At 37.0% G+C, this 24859-nt stretch overlaps 1 protein-coding gene across 1 annotated transcript in view; it reads right to left on the bottom strand.

Moving 5' to 3' along the window:
• Positions 1–339: 339 nt before the first annotated feature.
• LOC150109661 (cardioacceleratory peptide receptor-like) overlaps positions 340–24859 on the bottom strand; it is an 84150-nt gene continuing 59630 nt past the window's right edge. The window contains exons 4-11 of the mRNA XM_090402878.1: positions 24523–24616; positions 23938–24178; positions 23066–23097; positions 21149–21268; positions 13370–13550; positions 11591–11852; positions 524–614; positions 340–425 (exon numbers count right to left, since the gene is read on the bottom strand). Of these exons, the coding sequence (XP_090259004.1) occupies positions 340–425; positions 524–614; positions 11591–11852; positions 13370–13550; positions 21149–21268; positions 23066–23097; positions 23938–24178; positions 24523–24616 (1107 nt within the window). The remainder of the gene's footprint in view (positions 426–523; positions 615–11590; positions 11853–13369; positions 13551–21148; positions 21269–23065; positions 23098–23937; positions 24179–24522; positions 24617–24859) is intronic.

The raw sequence follows: 24859 nt of genomic DNA, 5'->3' as shown, positions 1-24859 counted from the left end.
AGTCTTAAGTTTTAGAGAGGGCTTCACTTAAAAATTGTCCCACTGTAGCCCATGCATGTTGTACAAGGCGACTAAAATGGGTACCCAGGGAGAGTAACGGATGGCAATGCTGTAGCCAATGAAATTTTAACTGAGGCTTGGATATTGCTGTTACCCAGCCATAACCAGGGCCTCTAGCCCTGGTTATGGCTGAGTAACACAACCCAGATCGGTTGATTTACTGTTAAGGTGTGGGATTACCTCTTTCCAAAAACTTTATTTTCGAAGAGGTACTAGGTCCTGTTTTATTTCTGATCTATATAAACGACCTCTGTTCGATGGAATTGAAAGGGAACCTATTTAGCTTTGCTGGTGATACCGCAGTAGTTTTCTCATCAAGCAGCATGCTAACTTTAAAGCATAACGTGGAATCTGATTCTCTAAGTCTGCACACAAATAAAATCAAAATTAACATTCAGAAACTAAAATATATCCCATTTAAACTAAAGGTTAGATAAGCCATCCTGCTAGTTAAATATCATACCACGTCCTGTGACAGCATATGTGACTTCAGTTGCGAAGCTACGCAAAGGATCTATAGCTACCAGTATCTGGGCATACACATAGATCATAATCTAAAATAGAAAATATCTGAAATAAGATTATTACAAATTATAATCTGATCAAACTCACATTGGCGGCTCAGCGACAGGCAAGAGAAACAGTTTTACTCCCTGGAATCGAGTCGTAAGTCGACCTTTTTTAAATTTAGGAAAAGAGAAGGATTACCTCTCCAAAAAGAATCACTGGTAAACTCATCAAACTGTTATTGGTGGCTCTGGTCGGCAACATGCAAACAACTGCCACCAAGCAGAAAACATATTTTACTTCCTGCAATCAAACCGGTGTTTGAGTAAAGGCCTCTCTAAAAATTCGGTGATCCCCCAGACCACTACTTACTAGTGACCGAAAGATCGTCCAACTCAACGTTCGTTCCACTCAGTGACAGGCTCACCCTACCACTGAGCAGAACCGCTCATATTCCACGGAAAAGTAAGCAAGAATGCTTTTCATATTCCCCGTTATCTGTAGAGGACAATGTAAGGATAGGGTGTTATTGAGCTGTATAAATATGAAGGTCTAATCATGTAAAGGTCTGATCATGGCATGAGGGTAACAGCAATAGCCGAGCCTCAGTTAGAACTTCATTGGCTAAAGAATTGCCATCCATTACCCTCCCTGGATACCCAATTTAGTCTCCTCGTACGACATGCATGAGCTACATTGGTGATACGTAAGTAAAGCCAATCTCTAAAAATTAAGACGATCTCTAGACCACTCAATAGTGGCAGAAAGACCGTCCATCTCAGCGTTGACTCCACTCAATGATGGCCTTCCACCCACCACCACCACCGAGCAGAAACACTCAAATTCCGAAGAAGAACATTCACCGACAAAGCCCCTCAGCGGGCCGTGCCGAGAACACTTTCCCAAGAGACTCAAATTGCTCCGTTAAGGCAAAACCTTCAGAGAGCGAACTCAAACTCTCGAATCTCTGCGTCCAATTAGTCGCCTCTTACGACATGCTTGGATTTGTATTGGGGCTACTTATCCCGGCAACCACACAGGTGCTCTTACTTGAGAATCCTTATATCCTTATAAGGACTGGCTTGAAGGGGCAAAGCAAGAATGCTTTCCATCTTCCCCGTTATCTGTAGAGAACAGTATAGGGATAAGGTGTTATTGAGCTATTAAAGCCCTGATCATGGCAGGAGGGTAACAGCAATAGAGAAGCTAGCACGCTACATATTTTAATAAAGTGTATTATAAATAATATAGGGTGTACGTATATTTTAAAATATCTGTACGCCATAATAAAATAATTTAAACATGTGTTAAATTAGAAGTATTTTTAAAATAATCATTCTTTTATTTTAAATGAAATTGAATAATGGCTGATAAGTTTTAACTACTTTTAACACTGTAACCTGGGAAAAAAATCAAATCAAACATAGATCGACTAGTTTAATAATAATAAATACGTACTCTTATAAATATAAAAATGGCGCCGTTTAACTTTACTAAAAGTCCTTTAAAATGCTTTCTCTTTTTTCTTTTTCTTAAGTAGATTATCTAACTCCGTTTTGTATTGATATATCTTGTTTCCCTGTCGTCTGCTTCCTGTACTCTTAACAGCAGACGTTTAGAAAAAACCCGGAAATACTCCAGAGAAATAAACTGTACCAAACGAGAGAGAACGGTTTAGTGACTGTCTGGTTTAAAGCCCTCAAATTCTCTGAGGACTCAAATTAAACGAACGCATGGATTATACGGAGAAAACAGACTTCAGCACAAAAGAACAAAGAGACTGATAAAATTAATAGAGTCGAGTGAGCACCTGCGGTTAATTATTGAAAGTTCAAACAATGGGAAAATAAACAGAAATCCGTGAATATGTCGAAACTGAGAAACATAAATGCAATGAAGATAGTAATTAATTAATTAAATTAGATAAGTGACAGCCAAATTGATAGTAGAAGAAACAAAAGTTAATGCCAGCGAAGAGAGAAGAAGAAGAAGACTATAAAGTAATCTGATAATAAATTGGATACTTATAATATATGTAAATTTATTATCAATAAAAAAATCTGAGATTTGTCGTTATTAACTTGTGCTTCATAATTTCACTGATATTCATGGAAGATCGCTTCCCATGCCCAATATTCACAGAATTGAAATTTCTTTAAGGTTACCATGAACTTGCAATTTATATTAAATAAGACAATAAATAGGACATTTCACTCCTCTGATGCATAAATTATTATCTGACAAAATATCGTTTGGTTAGTCATTATAATCACATATTTTAAAAGATAGATATGTAATTATTTAAAATATTTTTCGCTTTTTACTCCTGTAAATTTACTTTTTTGTAATTTTTTATGTAATCCTGGCATGCTAAACATATAGTATATACATACATAGTATACAACTTGCATGCAATTGACAATTAACAATTGACATTTATGTCTTTAGGGGGTGAAACAAGATGCTTTTCATATTCCCCGCTATCTGTTGTGGTTACAGTGAGGGTAAAATTCATGAGCAGTTTGCTCTCCCTGAATGGGCATGGAGATTATGCATCGCTATGGGATGCATAATCTCCATGCTAATACAGCTTTTGGTCTTCTATATTTGAATATGTCCGTTGCCTCGTATGCTGCAGCTTGTTGAACCAAATCGTTGGGGGGTGTGGACGTCTTTAGGGAAAACTTGGATGGTAAGGATTGTAGAAAAGAGAAAATATAGGGAATATTTACATCTCTATGAAGTTGATTGTTTCTAACATACCACGGAGCGTTCAGAATCATTCTCAAGCACTTGTTCTGTACTCGTTGTATCTTGATAATGTTAGTATTAGAGGTGGCTCCAGGCTGGAGAGGCATGGGCGATTATAGGACGAATTGTCATCTGGAATAGTTGCAAATCGATTCTGTTGCTGAGCTTGCTATTTCTATTAATTAGCGGATAGATCTGAGCGATTGCTTTAGATGCCTTTGTGCATGCAGACTTAGTGTGTTGATTGAAAGGTAGCTTCTTGTCGAGAATTACACCCAGGTAATTTTTTTCTGTCAAGGAATTTTAGTATTGAATAGTAAGACATATCCTGAAGGAGATATTGGCCTTTTCGAGAAAAGAATGGCTGAGCTTTTTTGGGGGTTGACTTCCAATCTTTACTTGGATAACCACCAACTCTCAGCTTTAGAAGGTTTTCTTGAAGCTTTCTGGTAATGAAGTGGGGTCGGAGGGATCTGGTTAGTATTGCCGTATCGTCCGCATACAGGGCCAAAGTCATCGGATTGTGCGGGATGTCTGACATGTATATAGAGAACAGCAATGGAGTCAGTAGAGATCCCTTCGGCACTCCAGCAAAGATGTGGCGCTGGGAGGATGTAGAACCGTTGATTTATACTTGCATTAAGCTATTCTGAAGATATGAATGAATTAAATGAACCATTTTTAGTCAGGTACCGGCTGAGATAAGTTTATGCAGGAGTCCAAAATGCCAGATTTTGTCAAATGCTCTGGATAAGTCTAGAAAAACAGCTCCTGTGCAATGGCGCTAGTTGTAGATGGTGGTGATGTATTCGATAATTCTGTGGATTTGCTGGGTAGTATTGTGGTGTTGCCTAAAACCAAACTGTTCTTTAGGGAGGATGTTTAGGTCATTTACTGAGGTTTGGAGTAGTGAGAGGACGACCTTCTCTGCAACCTTACCTAGATTGGAGATGAGACTGATTGGACGATAATTTTGCGGTAGGTGTGGATCTTTGCCTGGCTTATGTATAGGAATTATGCAGCCAGTTTCTAGGTGGAAGGAAAATAATGAAATCTTAAAATTGCATTTATTATACTGGTCAGTAGGTGCACTACTGCTTTTCGGGGCAGAAGTTTGTTCACCCGATTAGTAATCGTCTGACACAGGAGCTTTTTTTGTTCTTTAATTTTTTAATAATGTCATATATCTCAGCAGGTGATGTTGGTGCAATATGGTCAGTGCTGGTGATAGGAAGTTTGAGTGAGTGTCTGACCTTGCTGTGAATCTTATATATGTGGTCAAACTCAAGGGTTCCACAAGAAGGCCTGCATTGCTCCTCTAAGTTGTATGCTATAACTTCTGCTTTGTCTACATCTGTGTGAGCAAGGCCCTGGTCAGAGAATATTGGGGGAAGGGATCTGTCTTTGTTTTTGATATTTTCCAGTAGTCCCCACATGGAGTTATCATAGGTGAAATGCAGGATAATTTTTCATCCCATACTTGGTCTCGATGAGCTTTGAGTGCATCTCTTACTGCCCCATTTAATCTGTTTATATTTGTTTTATCGTGAGGTGCACATGTGTTACGGAATCTTTTCCTATCTCTGTTTTTGTCTTTGATCAAGTTAATGATGTCTTCAGGCAAACGATCTGGCTTGCGGATAGAGTTGTAGGAGGAAGCTACCTTTACAGCAGAATTAATTCGTTGTGTGAGATTTTTAACTGCAGTTTCTACTTCTTTTGTGCGTATGTGAAGAAGAGGTCCAATATAATCCTTCAGTGCTGTTGACAGTCTTTCCCATACTCGGTAGGAGTGAGAAGGAGGAGACAGGTATTCTTGTTTTCCCAGCTGTAGTAGAATTGGGTTGTGATCGGATGATAGTTCATCCATGGATATAATGCTGTATTGAAGTTTGATATCCTGCAGGATAGCTATATCCAGGATGTCAGTAGTACCAAACGTACTGAGATGAGTTGGTTCGGTGGGGCCACAACAGCATTGCTTGATCCTAATTAATTGGAAAGGATGCAACCATTCTTGTTGGTGGTTGAGCAATTCCATGCAGGTGCTTGGAGTTCAGATTCCCGGTAATGGTCGGCTCTCTTACGTATAAGATGGCATTTAGGTCATAGTGTAGTAGAGATTTTTTGGGGGGGTTGCAAGCTGAGTTGATTTTCAGTTTGCCAGTGGAGCTGGTGACTACTTCCACGCCAGTGATCTCAAGGTTAGTTGTTGAAGGGTTGCTCACAGAGTGGTGCTTAATGTAGTTTTTAATGAAGATGGCAGTGCCGCCGCCTCTGTAGAGTAATCTATCATTTCTGTATAGGCGATAACCCCTTATTTTAGGATTGTCTGAAGGTCTTAAATGAGTTTCACTGATTAATATAACATCTGGTTGATATCTATATGTGAAATCTCGGAGGTCTAGAATTTTGTTTTTGAGGCCATTTGCATTCTAAGCAATTATCTGAAGAGATGCTGGAGTGAGTTTGTTACTATTCATTTATGAGAGCTATGAGGATGACATGCGTTTCACAAAGAAATCTTTTAGTGGAGATTTCAGTAGGGTTTGATAGGCTGAGATTTTGTAGCATGTTTGCTAGTGAGGCCGTAATAACAGCTGTTTGGTTTTTAGGTGCTGTTGGTTGATTTTGTTCTGGAGTTGGTCTAATTGTAAGGGTCACATCGGTATAACTTCTTGTTTGCTTTTGGGTGTCTCTATTGTTGGAGGTCTCCGACTGTGGCCGGTGAGTCTCCTGTTTTGATGTCTGGGCCTCTGGTGTTCTTGTACTGTAGGAAGAGGGCTGATTGACTGCCTCCATCCGTCTGTTCTTTGGGTGCTGAGTACATCCTTTGTAAAAGTTGAAAGTTTATTTTTCACTTGGTTAGAGTATAATAAAATTAGTTTAATCCTTTATCCCAGTGTGAGCAAACAAAGTTTGCGCCTGAAAGTATCTTCAGGACTGGGGTAAGGTAATACAACACCAGGGCAACGCGTTGCAAAGGTGGAGCAAGCTACCAACACTCCTATCTCAGTATCTCCTATAATGCGAAACACATCTCCTTGCGGATATGTCTAATGTTATCCATTAAGGGAAGGGCCACTACCCAGACTAGTTTCGACCTTTATTGAGGTGTCTTCAGTGGGAGTCAGGCCCAAGTAGAGATACCAGGCAGAAGCATTAGCAGGTCATCGCTACCTATAGGAGTTGCCAAATGGTGTGCCACCCTTTTTTAATAAATTACTCTGGATTTAGAGAAAGATGTTGAAAGTTTATTTTTCACTTGGTTAGAGTATAATAAAATTAGTTTAATCCTTTATCCAAGTGTGAGCAAACAAAGTTTGCGCCTGAAAGTATCTTCAGGACTGGGGTAAGGTAATACAACACCAGGGCAACGCGTTGCAAAGGTGGAGCAAGCTACCAACACTCCTATCTCAGTATCTCCTATAATGCGAAACACATCTCCTTGCGGATATGTCTAATGTTATCCATTAAGGGAAGGGCCACTACCCAGACTAGTTTCGACCTTTATTGAGGTGTCTTCAGTGGGAGTCAGGCCCAAGTAGAGATACCAGGCAGAAGCATTAGCAGGTCATCGCTACCTATAGGAGTTGCCAAATGGTGTGCCACCCTTTTTTAATAAATTACTCTGGATTTAGAGAAAGATGTTGAAAGTTTATTTTTCACTTGGTTAGAGTATAATAAAATTAGTTTAATCCTTTATCCAAGTGTGAGCAAACAAAGTTTGCGCCTGAAAGTATCTTCAGGACTGGGGTAAGGTGGTACAACACCAGGGCAACTCGTTGCAAAATAAACTTTCAACATCTTTCTCTAAATCCAGAGTAATTTATTAAAAAAGGGTGGCACACCATTTGGCAACTCCTATAGGTAGAGATGACCTGCTACTTCTGTCTGGTATCTCTACTTGGGCCTGGCTCCCACTGAAGAGACCTCAATAAAGGTCGAAACTAGTCTGGGTAGTGGCCCTTCCCTTAATGCATAACATTAGACATATCGGCAAGGAGATGTGTTTCGCATTATAGGAGATACTGAGATAGGAGTGTTGGTAGCTTGCTCCACCTTTGCAACGAGTTGCCCTGGTGTTGTACCACCTTACCCCAGTCCTGAAGATACTTTCAAGCGCAAACTTTGTTTGCTCACACTTGGATAAAGGATTAAACTAATTTTATTATACATCCTTTGTAGTTCGCGGGATGAGGGCCACTGCAGTTGGCACTTTTGGCCGAGGTGGTCCTCGGCTTTGTGCAATATTGGTTGGGTGGCTGTTCCCACATTTTAAACATCTATATTCCGCTCTACATAGATTCGGCCATGGCCAAACTTCTGGCACCTATGGCACTGCCCAGAAGATGATATTTTCCGGAGTGGTTCTGGTGTGACGATGAGACCAAAGACTGTTTTTAAGTTGTAAATATCCTTGTATATTTTATGAATCTCAACAAGGACTAATGGCATGGGAGTCTTGTCTGCTTTGTACATTCTGATGACTTTGACTGGAGGCAGATCCTGAAAATTTAGGTCAGCAGCTATTTCTGCTGTGTCAATATCTTCACAGACACCACGAAGGACCACTTTTAAGTATTTTTCAGAGCTGAGCGCAAAGGTATGATACTGGATGCCTCTATCTTCCAGTTCTTTGGTCAACCTTCTATAGTCTGTCACTGTTGCTGACTGGATCTTTATGCCTTCATCCATGTTTTTGGCCTTAATGAAGCCATTGTGCAGATTGGACATTGTGGATCTTAAAGCTGCCCACTTCTGCTTTTCTCTAAGGATGATCGGAGGCACCTTTTCTTTGGGAGAAATAGCGGCGTCCGAACCCTGAGGATCCTGTTCCATTTCATTATTGTCATTGTGCAGTTCTTCTGTTATTCTTCGCTTTTTGCGTGCACGCACTTCTACAAAGTCTGAAGGAGTAGAAGGCACCGATTATAAATGATCTTCAGCGACAACGTCTGAGACACATTCGGGGGGGGGGGGGGAAACGCGTCACACAATTTCACTTTTACTGGCCAATTATCACTCAGCAGCTTTCCTAGTCTGAGGAATTCCATGTATACTTCCTCGAATTTGGTCTCATTCAGAAGTTTTGCCATTTCAATAATTTAAAATGTGTTAAGATACAGATGGAGAAAGAGTAGAGATTTCTCAGGTGTTCCGAGAAGGTAAAGATAATCCTGTGGACTTTTGAGGGTCCACTAGCAAATCCTGTAGACACTCTTAGGTGTCTACGGGACAAACAAACAAAGGCGATACTAGCGGCAGTAGGCCTAGCGTATCGCCCTTGTAATTACAAATGGCTTTCCTGGATAAAGCACTATGGAAAATAAAGTGACTGTTTATGGTAGCAAGCAATTAACTACTATTCCTAATGAATAAGCATAAATAAATCGCTAATTAAAGTTTTTAAAAGTTTTAAGGTGTGTGAAATTTTTTTATTTTTTTCTTTAAAAATTTAAAATATTCTACAATTATCAAAAAATAATTAAAAATAGTAGTAGACATTCATATATTTTATATAGGCTTAGTTGCTATTAATTCTTTTTTAGATTCATAATAAAATAACTGAATATGCATGATTAAATCGCCTTTTCATTTTGTAGTCATTGTGATATTTGGGTCGCAATTGTTTCGATTAGCGTAGTCTTCATATCTATATGGCAAAGAAGATTCAGCTATAACTCAATTTAAAAAGTGTTTTCAACTTTCCAGGTTGACAAGTTTATGTTCCGGTTATCTGAAATCAATTTACTCCAGATAAAATAAACAGACGGCTTTTCTTTTCAAGCCGGCATTATATTTGCTGTCGGTTATGGATAATGGAATAGCTTTCTTTCACTTCCGCTTATCAAAACGTGTAAGCTGTCTGATAGGTCTTTGGGTATCCCTTTTAGCGATAATGTTTCTTGGGAATGTGTCTAAAAATAGAACGAGTTTAAAGATAAAGAAAGATCCGCTTATTGCTTCTTCTCGACTGGCTCTTTCTCATACAAAGAAATATATTCTTATAGGTACATCTTGACTTTCCCTCATACAAACTATGTGGCAATTAAAATAAGCAGTATGATAATATTGCTGTTGTATTTTCGGTGTTCGAGCATATATACAATAGTAATTCAGTATTCCGTTTTGTGGTAACGATTAGACAATTTCACCGATCATTTTTGATGTAGATTTACATTTATTTATATATATTCATATTCATACAAATTATATTTTTTTATTAAATAATATTATCTTTCTGTTTTATAGTCCTTATAAGGACTGGCTTAAAGGGGCGAAGCAAGAATGCTTTTCATATTCCCCGTTATCTGTAGAGGACAGTGTAGGGATAAGGTGTTATTAAGCTATTAAAGCTCTGATCATGGCAGGAGGGTAACAGCAGTTTTTTAAAGTGAATATTGCTTTTATACTAATAATTAATGTTAATACTATTTGGTGTTTAATGATATTATAGAAAATACGTTCTTATATCAATATTAAATGTAATTTAATGTTCGTAATCGATTTGGTTCTAAATATGCACCATTATTTTTTACTTATTTTCATTATACAAGGGAAAAATAAATATGGCTTCATTTTGTAATTTATATTGCAAACAACACTTTAGCAGATATCTTTTAAACAGACAGTTCTTGGTTTATGCCTTATGCCACTGACAAACTTTGCTGAATAAAGAATGAATAAAGAATGAAATGAATAAATTTAAATACAGCTTTATGAATAAAGCTGTATTTAAATATACAGGGTCTGAAGTTAGTAACAAATACCATGTGAAGTAAAATATGCTGTAATTCACATGGATTTTGTGAATACCATGTGAATTAAAGTATGTTGTATTCGTTTTGCGTTAAATATTTCCAACTGTGAAAATAATTAGTGTGTGGTTTTGCGGTCGACGTTGTCTCTTAATGAAATAGCTACGTTAATATCGGCTAAATTAGTCAAACGCGTTTGGTGTAATATATTTTGCAAGTGAAGATAATTTCATGACAACAAACAACTCGGCATTTATTTATGTTATCATTAATGTTAATACATTTATGTTATGATTTGTGTTAATAAATGATATTCGATTTTTTATATGCGACTCCTGTAATTTATAGAGGACAAAGCAGGGATAAGGTGTTATTGAGCTATGAGCTCTGATCATGGCAGGAGGGTAACAGCAATAGCCGAGCCTCAGTTAGAACTTCATTGGCTGCAGCATTGCCATCCATTACCCTCCCGTGATTTTTGCCTCGGCCTTTTTCTTCCTTGACTCTAAATATATGTTAAATATATCACGCGATTGCTATTATTAACTCAATAAATAAAAAAGTGGGTGTTTTACTAAAATTTACTTATTAAATATATCTTTTGTCATTTGAACAGTAAATTATTATAAAATACTTGTTTTTTATTTTATTCTTGTGTTCCTGTATGTTTTATCGAAATAATCAATATGTTAATAATGTTTAATTCAAAAGTAAAATTTGCAGTAGTTAGCTAACGTGTATTGTTGTTGGTATATTTTTCTATATCAGCGGATTAAGGCAATTTTTTAAAAAAGACACGTTTGTTTTTCAAATGTTGCTCCTGTTTTAATTGCTCGTTACTAAAATTAAAGTAATTAAGCAAATAATATTAAATTAATTATATATAATAAATATTTTTCTAAATTTGAGAAAAGAAATGAGAGCATTTGAAACTCTGTAAGGTGTTCATACACCTTCTGCTGGTTGTAATACATTCCTGTTACATTCCGACTGAGTTGGCAGTAGGGTTGTCATGACAACAGTGGCTGTCTTAGCAGCAAAACATGCACGGGTTACCACAGAAACACTACTACGGAATTTGATGAAACCAAAGGAACAGAAAATTAAATTCCACATGGTGCGCGCGTCGTTATAAACGTAGGCAAACGAGAACTCGCTGTGGGATGCTACGCTACGCGCACAAGTTATTAAGGGAGTAGTCATCCGTATTAACCTATAATTCGGTATGGCACGAGAGAAAAATGTTTTCTTCTCAATGAATTTTTCTCAGTGTGTGTCGCGCAGCTATTTCTAATAGGTATGTTAATAAATTAAATGACATCCAGACAAGACAGACTCAAATATATTTTTAATACTTTACAGAATTTAACACAACAAAAATTCACGTAGGATTTATACAAATACGACACACACGCGCACAGCAGTTTTTTTTTTTTTTTTTTTTTAATGAGTTCGACGTCAGTCGAACATTTAACATGTTTTCTCGCGCGTTGGCATACCATTTATTATACGTGAGAGTTCATATGCACATTCAGGGTTCCGTTCTTCAGAGTTTCTTTATCCAAGATGTGTTTCTTCACGTAGGAACTTGGGCTTCGAGTGGAGAGCGGGATATGGTGAAGCGGCGATGCACGTGATGACGATCGTGTTTGCGTGTCGGTCATAGTAGTCGACTCCGAGATGCGAGTCAAAGTAGTATCCTGAAGAGGTCGTTGCATGGATGGACAGCATACACACACGTGGGTGGCAATCCAATCAAAGAATGGGATTCTCCTAAGGAAAGGCATTGAAATAGTTAATGTCTTCATTATAGAGTATAATAGGAAGTGAAATAATTTAAAAAAATAATAATAAAAACTAAACAGAAAAAACAATTAGCCCAATAAAGATTACCAATCTATACTTGGATTCGAAGTATTTGAGTTAGGATTCAAATTGCTATCTATAAGTGCTGCCTTTTTTGAATTATATTCAAAAAGAGTAATAACTATTTATATTATTTAATTGAATTTATAATAATTTACCTAATATAGAAATATTTTTAGAGAATGTTTTATTTTTAAGAAATATAAATAAACATTTTTGCACACCTTATAATTAATTTAATCATATTAAAATATCAGCTTGTCCCAAAAGATGATTACTGCAGGAGGAGGAGGATACCCTTGGAGGTTAACGGACGGCAATGCTGTAGCTAATGAAGTTTTAACTGAGGCTCGGCTATTGCTGTTACCCTCCTGCCATGATCAGAGCTTCAATTGCTCAATAACACCTTATCCCTACACCGTCCTCTACAGATAACGGGGAAGATGAAAAGCATTCTTGCTTCGCCCGTTTAAGCCAGTCCTTATAAGGACTATAAGGAAGATTACTGCATGTATCTGGAGTACCGCCCTTTTAAATGTGAGTGAGGTTATGGGGTTTGCAGAATGGCAAGAAAATTCTCCAAGGTGTGCTGTGTTCACTTTTGAGGAAGATGCATTATGCAGAATAGTAATTCGGCTACAGTCTGAGATTTTACTGTTAAGGAATTTTTTTTTGTCATTTGCTTTCTTTATTGCAGGAAAGTAGACTAGATTTTATCGAAATAATTTCTTTTCATTGAAAATAATGAAAGCTGATGTAAGCAGCCAGAGAATTTCATTAGATTTCTATCAACCATGCATGGATTTCTTTGGCAGAACGTAGATAGGGGATAAATACAGTACGATCATTCTCCAATAATTAATACATTTCCGGCATTCCCCTTCAACGTTGTTTGTGTGCTAGCATTTTCTCTTTAGATGTTTGGTAACTTGACAACAAAGATACCCGCATGAGCTTTGTCAGCTTGTGCTGCCAGTGTTCGCTATGTCCTTGAAGCAAGCGCCCTCATCGTTATTCTACATGTGTTATTCGAAATGCGTACTGTAAACTTTTATCTCCGCTTCTAACGACCTAATTAACCAAGTTCAAACCGCAAATGTCATTTTTCTCGAAACACTTCACAGAATAATGCAGAACGGGTGAGTTATTGTTGTGTTCAGATAAGTTTCTTTGAACAAAAGAAGAAATCCTAACTACATGTCTCAATAGTTTGCAATGTAGCAACAACAGTTATCCATTATCTTCAAACGCAAACCAACTCATTTGTTTGATACATGGTACCTGAAGGTGGGCTATTCAATATATCAGTAGGCAAGGCATAATTATGTAGTTGCTAAGAATGAATTTGGTAAACAAAATGAGGTGCTTTCAGACTGAGCAGTTTAATCTACTCAAACCTTAGTATATTCAAAGCAAATACTAACCTTAGGTTTCTGCAAATGCGAGTCGAAAAGAGGCAGTAGATGATGGGATTAGCTGCGCTGTTCAGTGGGGCGAGACTCTGGATGAAAGAGGAGATGGCTATTGTCCTCTGGTTCAGAGGGATGTATCCATACACTTGCAGGAGGTCGTAGATGAAGTATGGACTCCAACAAACAATGAATACTAGAAGAACATAAAAATAACTATTAAAACATTCCTAATATATGCATTTATAATTAACAATACCGAACTGCAACTAATTTCTGAGTTGGCACTGTTATTGTAGCAGGGGCGAATGCTGGTCTTGAAATTCACGTTTGCTTTTGTTCATTCAGGGAGTGAGAGGTGTGATTGAAGTCTGATTAGCGGAATAATGAATTACTGACCATTTAAAACTATATGTTTAGAAATTTATGTACATTTAATCATATAAATACAACATTTGTTTTACAAATGATATTCTATCTTTTTCAATTTAGCTACTTGAATACAAATTCTACCCTACGGTTCTTCTTTACGAACTGGTCAATAACATCGTCATAAAAAGTTGGTTGTAAGTTGATTTCCCCAAGCAACAGACACACATGTAAAGGCTTGCTGAAGCTCACTGGCTAGAGCTACGTTGACTGCGTATGGCCTGTGTTTAAGCAACAGAGTGAGACGAAGTGAAATGGCTATGTGCGCGCATGAAATCACAGTGCTGCAGCGAGGACCTGGAAGCTCCTACAACCGAGCAAGCCAAGGTAGCTTTGATTAGACGAGCAAGTATCAGTCTTCGATACACAACGCAAAGCTCAATTATTGACCCGCAAGCTTAAGACGTCTTCTGTCTGCAAAAATAAAAGCCTAAATGGAATGCTTATAAATGCATGCATTTATTAACAAATAAATATTGCTTCTTTCTCAATTAATGAAGCATAGCAAGCATAGAGAATTCGCCCCCGTATAGTAGCTTATTGAGTTTATTAATAAGTTCAAGTAAGCGTATATTGTTTTATATGAATTAAGAGAAATGTTCCTCACTTATGAATTATTTTGCTGGTGTCAAGGGTTAGTTGTATTTATTACTAAATGGTTGTTGAACATACAATTTCTTCGTGTGTGTCTTTTTTTTTCGGATAAAATTGATTTGTTTATCTACTATCAGATCGATTTCTTTGCTATGGAGCACTGACAGGGTGCCACATTCGAACGAGAGAGAGAGTGAGAGAGAAATAGAAAGGGGAATGAGCGTTCTCTTTCTCTCTGAAGGCAAAAGAATAGAACATCATCATCGTTATCAACTTCCTGTTTTGTTCCCAAGGAAAATATAATCTACTATTCCAGTATTGATGCAGTGTACATTATTACTAACTTCCTATTAACATTAACTAATCTTCTCCCATATTAGACTGTTATTGTGCAGAACTCCAATATTGTCAGATCTTATATTTCTTCTTCTAAAGCACTTATTAAAATACTCAATAAAGCACTCAATAGTCTGACAATTCAAATATGCCTTTATCATGTCATTGTAAGGTAGTTAACCCTCTCCCTCTGGGCTGCTTTGCTGTCCATCCAGGCACCAAATACAGTAATTGTTTTTCTAATCTTTCCTTTCGTATTCTGTTTAAGTGATCATCCCACTTGATATTAGCTCTGCACAAACAAGTTATCATTCCTGAATGCTAATAATGGTTTGTTCCATTTTCATATGTTCGTTTTTGGTTCCATGATTAGTACTGCGAAAGGCAGTTTATCAAATAAAAACGTATCAAACAATATATTAACGAAAAATAATTTATCGAAAATCCAATGTCGAATTGGATTTTCGATAAATTGTCGAAAATTCGCTCTTTTGCCAGCCTGTTGGCTGAAGAGCGGATACCTGACTAACCTTCCAACATAAATACAGAAGCATAGCATGCAATTATCTCATTTTTCATGGGATATTTTCAGAGACGTCGTATTTTTTAAAACAAATTGCACAGGTTATTTGATCATCATTTTAGCAAATAAATTAGAAAATAATTATGACAATGACATTATTTTATATGACTTTAGTTGCATGGACAAATTAAGTAACATCTTTATACATAAACACTGCTCTTTACTAGATATAAACAGTTAATAATATAACCGTTATTAATTTTGTATCGATATGTGTACTCACGATATACTTCTTTTAAAACTTAGATATAAACAGATTTTGTCACTTCTCGCTTTAGTTTTCCCATCGATCCTTATTTCATGAGATTAACGGGTAATTCAATTTTCAGTGAATTGGTCAATGGATGAATTCAGTTTCATCTTTCAATGAATTGTAGTTTTCTTGATTTCTAATGGTTTGATTATTATTACTCTTTTGGATGAATTATAATTTTTTCGACGATTGGTGATCTTTGAACTTTGAACTAATTTTTCTGTTATGCGTTTCTTTCGATTAATTGTTACTTGGCTAACCATTAATCGAAATGCAATTCAATAAATTGTCATTCTTTTATTCACATTTTTCGTTTATTTTTACATACTCTTGCTTTTAATATGATTCTTCCATTTATTAACGTTTGTTCATTTCCCTATTTTTTCTCAGAATTGTCACAACGTGTGCTTTCCCATACCAGAGTTTCTTATTATGTCATATATTTCCAAATTAATTTGTGATTTTCATTAAATTGTGTCTAAATAGCTGAAATGTTTTACTTCTTGTTCAGAGATTCTCCACCGAGAATGCAATTAAAAGTTTCCATGTTCTGCCAAGAGCACAGATTTTGACTTCTTGTTATGATTTTTCTTAAGAAGTTTGTTACATAAGCTAGTCGATTTAATTATTGAGTCCAGAAAACATTATAGTTCAGTATTAATTGACTAAGATATAAAGCAACTCATGTGCTGGATATATTTAGGAATAGTACATCATATGCATAAAATATAACACCGAATCGTATGTACTGTATAAGATAACACTCAAAATACTTTAATTTCACTTTAAGTGGCTTAGACGGAGAAAGATGTGAATATCAGGAATGTCAGCGTCTCGGTGGAGGAGAGTATTCCTGACAAACCACGGAACATTGTATATCATACGGAGACATTTATTCTGGATGACCTGTAGCTTTTTGATGTTGCCAGGGGAGGTGTGACCCCAAGTCGGTGATCCATAGGTCAATGTGGGTCTAATGATTGCTTTATACATTCGTAGTTTGTTTTCAGTGTTGACACGGCTTCTTCGGTTGAGAAGAGAGTAAAGTTGCATAATTGCGAAGTATGCCTTGCTGCAGGCGTAATCGATGTGAGAGTTAAAGTTGAGTATTTATCTAGTTGAGTACCTAAATATTTGGTGCTGGATTTCCATGGAATAGCTGTGTTGAAAAGATTGACTTTTGCGTAGTGGGATACCTTACGTCTTGTGAAGAGAATGGCAGTACTTTTGTCGGCATTCACAGCTATTCTCCATTTCCTGAGCCATTTTTCTAGGTTTGTTGCTGCGGTTTGTAAGCGCTGCGTAGCTAAGTTCGGCCTGAGAGATCTACAGTTCTCTCAGACCGAATAGCAAGCTGTGGTGGTTGATGTCGTGTTAGGGACGTCAGCAACGAAGATGTTAAAAAGCAGCGGAGAGAGTAGCGAGCCTTGAGGAACACCTGCAGTAATTATTTTCAATGAGGATTTGAGTCCTCTCAACTTGACCTGAAATTTCCGTTTCTTTAGAAAGGGTAGAGCGGAACGTTGGCCATAAATAATCTATAGTGAGGCCTTTGTGCCAAACCTTATCAAAGGCTTTAGCTACATCCAGAAAAACAGCTCATGTATGTTGTCGCTAATTGAATCCAGTAGTGATGAATTCTACCAGTCTGTGAACTTGTTATGTAGTACTGTTCCCGGTTCGAAACCCAAACTGTTCTTTCGGTACTATGTTGTTTTTGTTCACCACATCTTGAAGTCGATTGAGGATGATGTTTTCTTCAATTTTTCCCAAGCATGAAAGGAGACTGATGGGTCTGTAACTTTACGGTAACTGAGGCACTTTTCCCGGCTTATGGATGAGGATTATGTCTGCCTGTTTCCATCGGATTGGAAATAATTTACTCTGAGTATTGAATTTATAATTGCTATCAAATGCATGATAACTTTGTGCGGAAGGGCCTTGATTGTTTTTTTGTTAATTTTATCTGGGCCAGGAGCTTTTTTGTTGTTAAGCTTCCTAATGATTGAGTAGACCTCTTTAGGCAAGGTGGGACAGATATTTTCACGGCTGCCAGGCTGCCGGAGCGCAGTACGGATTTGATAATGAATTTTCTCTATGAAGACCAAATCCGCATGCGCATAATTAAGACTGCACTGAAGTTGAAGAGCTTCAGCGAGGGTTTCTGCCTTTTCATCGTCCCTATAAACTATACATCTTTCTCCGTGAATGGACTGGATATTGGAACGGTCTGTACAGAGATTTTCCAATTTCCATAAAGAGTTAGCTTCAGTTTTCAGGGAACAAAGTTTTCTTTTCCATTGTTGATTTCTGTGATCTTTTAAGTGCATAGCGAAGTAGGTTTGATGCTCTGTTCAGCTCTTGGCGGTCTTAAGGAGGTAGCGTGTTATGAAAGCGACGTCTGATTTTATTTTTGTTTCTGATTAGAGCAAGGATTTCTTCTGGAAGTAGGTTTATTTGAGTTGGAGTGGAAATAGAAGAGGCTGCGGTTAAGCCAGTTTGAATTTTGCTTTCCAGGTTGTTGACCGCCGCGTCAATTTCTTCACGGGAGGAGATCTTCGGCACTGAATCCATGGTAGTGTTGATTGTAGCCTTTAATTTTGTGAAATTAGTAAATGACTGACTGGGAATAAGTTCCGGATCCTCTCCCAGTTTTAAAAGTAGGGTGTGGTCCGAACTGAAGGTCGTTAACTACTTTCAGCTGGAATTGATGAGATGTATTTTTGAATATGACTATATCTAATACATCGGGCCTTCTGTGTGTTCCATAGTGTGTTGGTTCAATCGGACCTGCGATGATAGTATTTCTCAGCTTAGCAAAATTGTGAAGGATTTTTCCGTTGTAATTGGCACATCTGCTATTCCGTAAGGGATACTTTGAGTTTAGATCTCCTACTATTGTTGCTTCCATAGTGTCAAGCAGCTGAGAAAGATCAGAGGATAGCAGTATTCTGCCTGGAGGGTTATAAACGGAATATATTTTTAAGATGCCTGCATTAATGGTGTAAATTTCTATGCCAGTTTTTTCAGGTCAGTTATAGGAATCTTTTTTATTTCATTGTAACGGATGTTTTTCTTCATAAAGATTGCAGTACCTCCACCTCTGGCATTAGGTCTATCATTTCTAATTAAAGAGTAATTTCTCAGCTTGGGATTATCACAGGGCCACAGATGGGTCTCGGTAACTAACAGGATATAAATTTTGTAGTGAGCAGCAAATTCTTGGAGTTCTAGAATGTTGTTGCTGAGTCCATTAGCATTCCAGAATGCGACCTGCATAGAATTTATTGTGATGGCCGGATTATCCATTAATCAACGAGAATATGACTTGGGTATTTTTAAGAAATCTGTTGTATCAGCCTGGTTTGGATTTGATTTGCTAAAAGCTGAGAGAATTTCTCCCAAAGTGGCAGCACGCATCGCAGCAGAGTTTTGGGTGCTTGGTATGGTTTCTGCCGTACCAAGTTTCTGCTTGGTTTCTGCCGATTTGTTGCGTGAGGAAACTACAGAGGCATACAATTTATCAGGTGTAATAGCCCGCACTTTAATTTCTGATTCTGGTTGTGTGACTCGCTTCTGAGTGGATGGGGCTACTGCCTCCTTAGTCCTTGTCAGGTTAGATGGGTGGAGATGGGCCGCCACAGTTGGCACACTTAGCAGGAGTGGTTCTTGACTTGGCACATGTATGCGAGGGATGATTATTTCTGCACTTCACACATTTGTATTCTGCCCTACAAAGCTTCTGCGCATAACCATACTTTTGACAGAGGTGGCATTATCCGGCTGATGTCTTCCTTCTGAAGGGTTCAGTCCTGATACCCAAGTTACAGACAGTCTTAAGGTCATAAATCTCTCGTTCGTCTTTACTGATCTCCACTAAGACCAGAGGCATGGGCTGCTTATCCTCTCTGTACATTCGTGATATTTTTATTGGTGCTAATCCTTGCGATTTGAGATCAGATGGTATGGTTTCTACTAAACCTCTGATGACCATCTTGAGGGTTTTTTCGCTTTTAAGCTGAAAAGTGAGATATGGGACTTTCAATTCATCTAAATGTCTCGTGAGCAGACATTAGTCCGATGCACCTTCAGGCTGAATCCCGACTCCTTAATTCTCTCTTTAGGCTGTGTTACAGTATCCGTCTCTGCTACTCTTTCAGTTTATGCCGTAGTGTCCATTGGTGCTGCTCACTCTGAGGTCTGAGGCAGTATTTCAGGTTCTGCAGCTAGAGACTCATTCTTTCGCTTCTTCCTACTGACTACTTGAAAGTCGTCATTATCCTCTAGTGTGTGAATATCAGCTGATGTATTTTCTTTGCTGGAATCTTGTGAGGTGTTAGGAAGAGGGTCAGCGGATTGGTAGTCGTCTGATTCAACCTCTTCTATTTGGTGGATTCCTACCTTTCTTGGCCATTTCCTTTGCAACAGGCCTCCTACATGTTTGAAGATGTGCCAATAGCTGCTTGAAGTTGAGCTCATCATATGGAGAGTCCATAATTTGGCCAAAGAGAAAATAGCGGTTGTTCGGGTTTCCCAAGTAGTTTGCGAGTGATCCTGTAGACTTTGAGTGTCCACTAGCTAATCCCCTAGACAGTTTAGAGTAAGCGTCCATCAGCAAAAAATTAGTTTATTATAGGTGACTATCCTAAAAACAAGGAAAAAGGAGTTTCGGGAACTTACTTTGACACAGAGCAGAGACCTACCTCCCTAAAATACCATTCCTCCACCACTGTCCTCATTGGGGTGGGGCCTGCCGGCCATCAGAGCTCTGCATATTTCATACAGAGGGGGAGATAGTAGGTCTCGAACTGTGTTAGTTCCAGTGCAATGCGGGCTTCCCGAAAAACCTTATATAAAACTCAACTAGGCAGAGTCTAAAGAAATACGTCCGATCACAACGACAGCAAGCACTCAGAAATCATAATTTAATATTATAGTCCTTATAAGGACTGGCTTAAAGGGGCGAAGCAAGAATGCTTTTCTTGCTTCGCCTCTTTAAGAGGAGAGTGTAGGGATAAGGTGTTATTTTGAGATATTAAAGCTCTGATCATGGCAGGAGGGTAACAGCAACAGCCGAGCCTCAGTTAAACTTCATTGGATACAGCATTGCCATCCATTACCCCCCTAGGGTATTAATCTTAATCACCACATCTTACGGTCGATTCAGTCAAGAATAATAATTTAATAATCCTTATAAGGACTGGCTTAAAGGGGCGAAGCAAGAATGCTTTTCATCTTCCCCGTTATCTGTAGAGGACAGTGTAGGGATAAGGTGTTATTGAGCTATTAAAGCTCTGATCATGGCAGGAGGGTAACAGCAATAGCCGAGCCTCAGTTAGAACTTCATTAGCTACAGCATTGCCATCCATTACCCTCCAAGGGTATTGGATTGAATGAATCAATCACCGCATCTCACGGTCGATTGATTCCTCCTCACCATAATTTAATATATTTTAATTAACGTTTATTTTCAATACTGATATTAATTTAAATTGTAGGTGTATGTACTTAATCATATATTTCGAATTATATACCTAATATATCAAAATAAAAAATAAAATTTTAAAAAATAAATAAAGAATACAATATTTTATCTTACCAAATACAATTACAAAAGTCATTTTCACAGTTTTAATCTTGGCTTTTGGGATGATTCCTCTGGAACTCGATCTCTTTCTGTCTAGATCTCTCTCTCCTTCAGTTTTGGATTTGTTTGGACCTGTAAAGATTTGTTATTAACACAAGCATGTAACCCAGCAACTAATCAAAATTCTATGAAAACACACAATAAGCAGATTACTATATTTGAAATATTGCATTGATCGCGGTAGCTTCCACAGTTCATCTGGTATTGACATTGCTGAATGGTAAAAGGCCTTGGTTCGAATGATATCTAAGAAGTGAAGAACCTGTATCAGAGTTTTTAAATTGAAGGTGAATTGGGATAATCTATAATTTAAAAAACCTCAACGATGTCCACATTGGATGAAATATATTAAAGGTTCTGAATAAAATTCTGTATACTTTTAGTTACTTGGATAAGCTGTGAAAGTTATTTTAATACATCCGATAATCTTCCGTGGTGCATTGTTGATGTCCGCGTTTTTATTCATTTGAGTTTATTAATCCTTGTCAGGCTTATGGTTAACAGTAGCTAACAAGTAAACTAAACGAAACAGCAGCAAAAATGACGTCAATGTTTAAACTATATTACAAGTACGTATTACGTGCAAGAACGTTTGGAAAAATTGTCGCAGCCCAGCTTAAATATTTATTTTCTTCAAACATTTCCGTCTGATTAAAATTGTTGTTGTATTTCGAGATTAAATCTGCCTCTAGTTTTGATCTCAGCTGAATCCATATCAGTACGTGCATAATCTGATAAAAATTCAAAATGTGTGGATACAGTATATTTATTTTCACTCTAAATTATGATTTCCATAAATTATAGTAAACGGAAAAAAGATCTGCATTTTTATTTTATTTTCCTTACGAGTTTTGTCCTAGTCAAGTGTACGTTCCCTCGCCGCACTCTCGATTCTGCTCTGAAAATTAAACCAGATGATCGACCGTAAAATTCTTATTGAAATATTTAATTTCAGTAGAAACATCAATAAAACTATTCATAAAAGTTATTTGGTAGAACTTTGTACATGACAATAGAATTTATTCTAAGGAACATTTGCTCTGATTCATATTCTTAAGCAGAGAAAACGACATGTTTGAAGCACATGCGCAGAATTCTTTCATTTTTTTATTTTTTTATTTACCGAAAATAGGGTGCCCAAGTTATAATGCTGCATTATAATCAGCGGTCAAAGAATTCAATGAAGGATCAGTACATTAAATCTCGGGAAACAAGGCCTAACGTCTAAGAATACACATTTAAGTAAGTTAAAAGAAAAAGAAAAGAAAAAACAAAGAAAAATTTTTTAATCAGTAATAGTCTTTCTTCTAAAGATCCAGGATTATAGAAATCACCATAAATCTACATAAACCTTATTTGTCAGCATTTTATTTTCAATGTTTTAGTTTTAATTGAAGCAGGGGAAGTTTAAAACATTTATCAAGGAATTGATTACACAAATTATACGCCATATTAACCAATATGGCGTATAATAACGAAACTGGTTGATTCAATGGTTACTGTTTTTCTTAGATATCCAACTATTAGTATCAGTGTTAGCATCAAATCGAAATCACATAGAAAAATGTCTTTGAGGGTGTTACATACTTATACAGAACGAAAAATATTTTACTAAAGTAAATAGAGTAATCATTAATAATTCAGTAATAAATAATAAAAAATAATAAATCAGCTAACGCCTCTTATTCCCTAATAGGGAGTAGGCGAGGCCTTTATACATTATCTAGCTTTTGGAGAGTGAGTGGGCAGTTGAATCTCCGCCGGTGGCCAATCAGAGAAATCTGACCCATGTCTATCACTAATTATAGGTGGCTACTGATGAAGAGACCAGAAAACAAGTGCTGCCATCTCTTGGTACCTAACCCTAACATGATATGTTATTGTCTGAAGTAATGTGGGTACTAGGGTCGATTTTCTTGAGTTTACGGGACGAAAAAGCCGCTTGCCCGTGCCAGAGATCGACTAACTCGGGAACCGGTCGAAAATAGGCTTACAAAAAGTTCCTCTAGTCGGCGACTAGACTTGAACCTATGTCTAACATCGAGTTGCCAAGCGCAGAGGACGCAAGCACCACTTCGACTGAGCTACACAGGCCTATTAATAATTCAGTTACTATACCTAATTAAAATTATGTCATATTAATTCTACTAAATTAAATTAAATTTAAAAAAATGTAAATTAGGATTTGGATTTGTTTAAGAAATCTATAACTACTGCTGTAATTTATTTTGTTGTTGTTGATGTTTATTCTTACAGTTGGCTTCTCTTTCATTAGGAGAGTGTACTAGTGATTCTCCTATGTGAGTCTTGAAAAAATATAAAGCTATCCCAATAATCCAACTTCATTCAACCACTTTGTAACAAGAATTTTGTTAGAAAGAGACCAAACCTAAAATTACGGCTGAAGCACTGAGGTCATGAGTTCAGTATTTTATGTTTTAAGTTACTGTAAGTTGAAAAAGACCTTTACGTTGTTTTAACATCCTGGAACGGATTCAATTCAAGCTCTTTTCAATCCAAAATCATTGTTCATATAATTCGTTAAATTTATATGATTCATTGTGCTTTTATTCTTAATGAGACTATTCCAATATTTTGCCTTCGTTTTAAATTTATATTAATATCCACTAAGCTCCATTTATAATTTATTTCATTTTAATCATTTCACTTCATTTATAAATTAAATACACCTACTTTTGTTTACGTCCGAAGACTTGATTAGTTTGGGATAAGCCATCAGCTTGCTTTTTGTCCAAATGGTGTAAACTATGATGCTGTAACACGCAGAGATGATAAAAGCTGGCAAGATGAACAAAGAGACTGCTATAAGGGTCATGTAGATCTGCCACTGCCAAGGGTGCATTTCGATCCAGCACTGCGGTCTGCCTTCTATCACTCGGTCTTCACTCACAAAGATGGCCGGCACAGAAAACAGAGCACTTAATCCCCAAGCGGAGATAATCAGTATCCTTGCTCTAATCCCTAAAGATTAATGAAACGATCATTTAATGGTTTGAAAGCTCAGAAATGTTTCATGTTTCTATCTTAATATCGAACATTTCTTTGCATTTTATATAAGAGTTTAAAGTAAGAAGTTATTTCCACTTAGTAAAATCCTAAGTTCCGACACAACACTTGAAAGCGTTTTTCTGATACGAAAAAAAATATATATTCGCGTCACATTTTCAATAACTACACATCCTGGATATGGAATAAATATCACGAAATACCATGCTGCCATCTACCGTCAAATAGTTAGATTAAGTAATATATATTTATTTTGAAGAAATAAAAATGGGAAACAGCAATATTATGAAAGTACTTACAACTGCTTGAAAAGTTCATAGGATGAGTGATGGCATCGTATCTATCAATACTCAATGATACCAACACATAGGTTGAGGAATATGTCACTAAAACCTGGAAAAGAAATAATTTATGGATTTTAATTAGAAATATAGTAACATTGTTTCATTATCAATAAGAAATAAGAATATTCTAGACCCGAAGGAACTGCTTCTTGAGATTTGAAAAAAAAAGGGAAAATAAAAATAAAAAAGCACTAATGAACTTTTTGAAAAATCGTCGCAATCGTTTTGATAATAATAATAACTATGATCGTAAGAATTTATGATCGTACTTTAGATTAGCGGTGAGTTTTTC

This window comes from Typopeltis vanoorti, chromosome 2 (assembly GCF_054136105.1).
Source record: "Typopeltis vanoorti isolate ZY-2024b chromosome 2, IOZ_Tvanoo_1.0, whole genome shotgun sequence".
NCBI classification, from domain to species: domain Eukaryota; kingdom Metazoa; phylum Arthropoda; class Arachnida; order Uropygi; family Thelyphonidae; genus Typopeltis; species Typopeltis vanoorti.
Note: the sequence above shows the minus strand (reverse complement) of the source record. Positions and strands in the feature narration are given on the sequence as shown.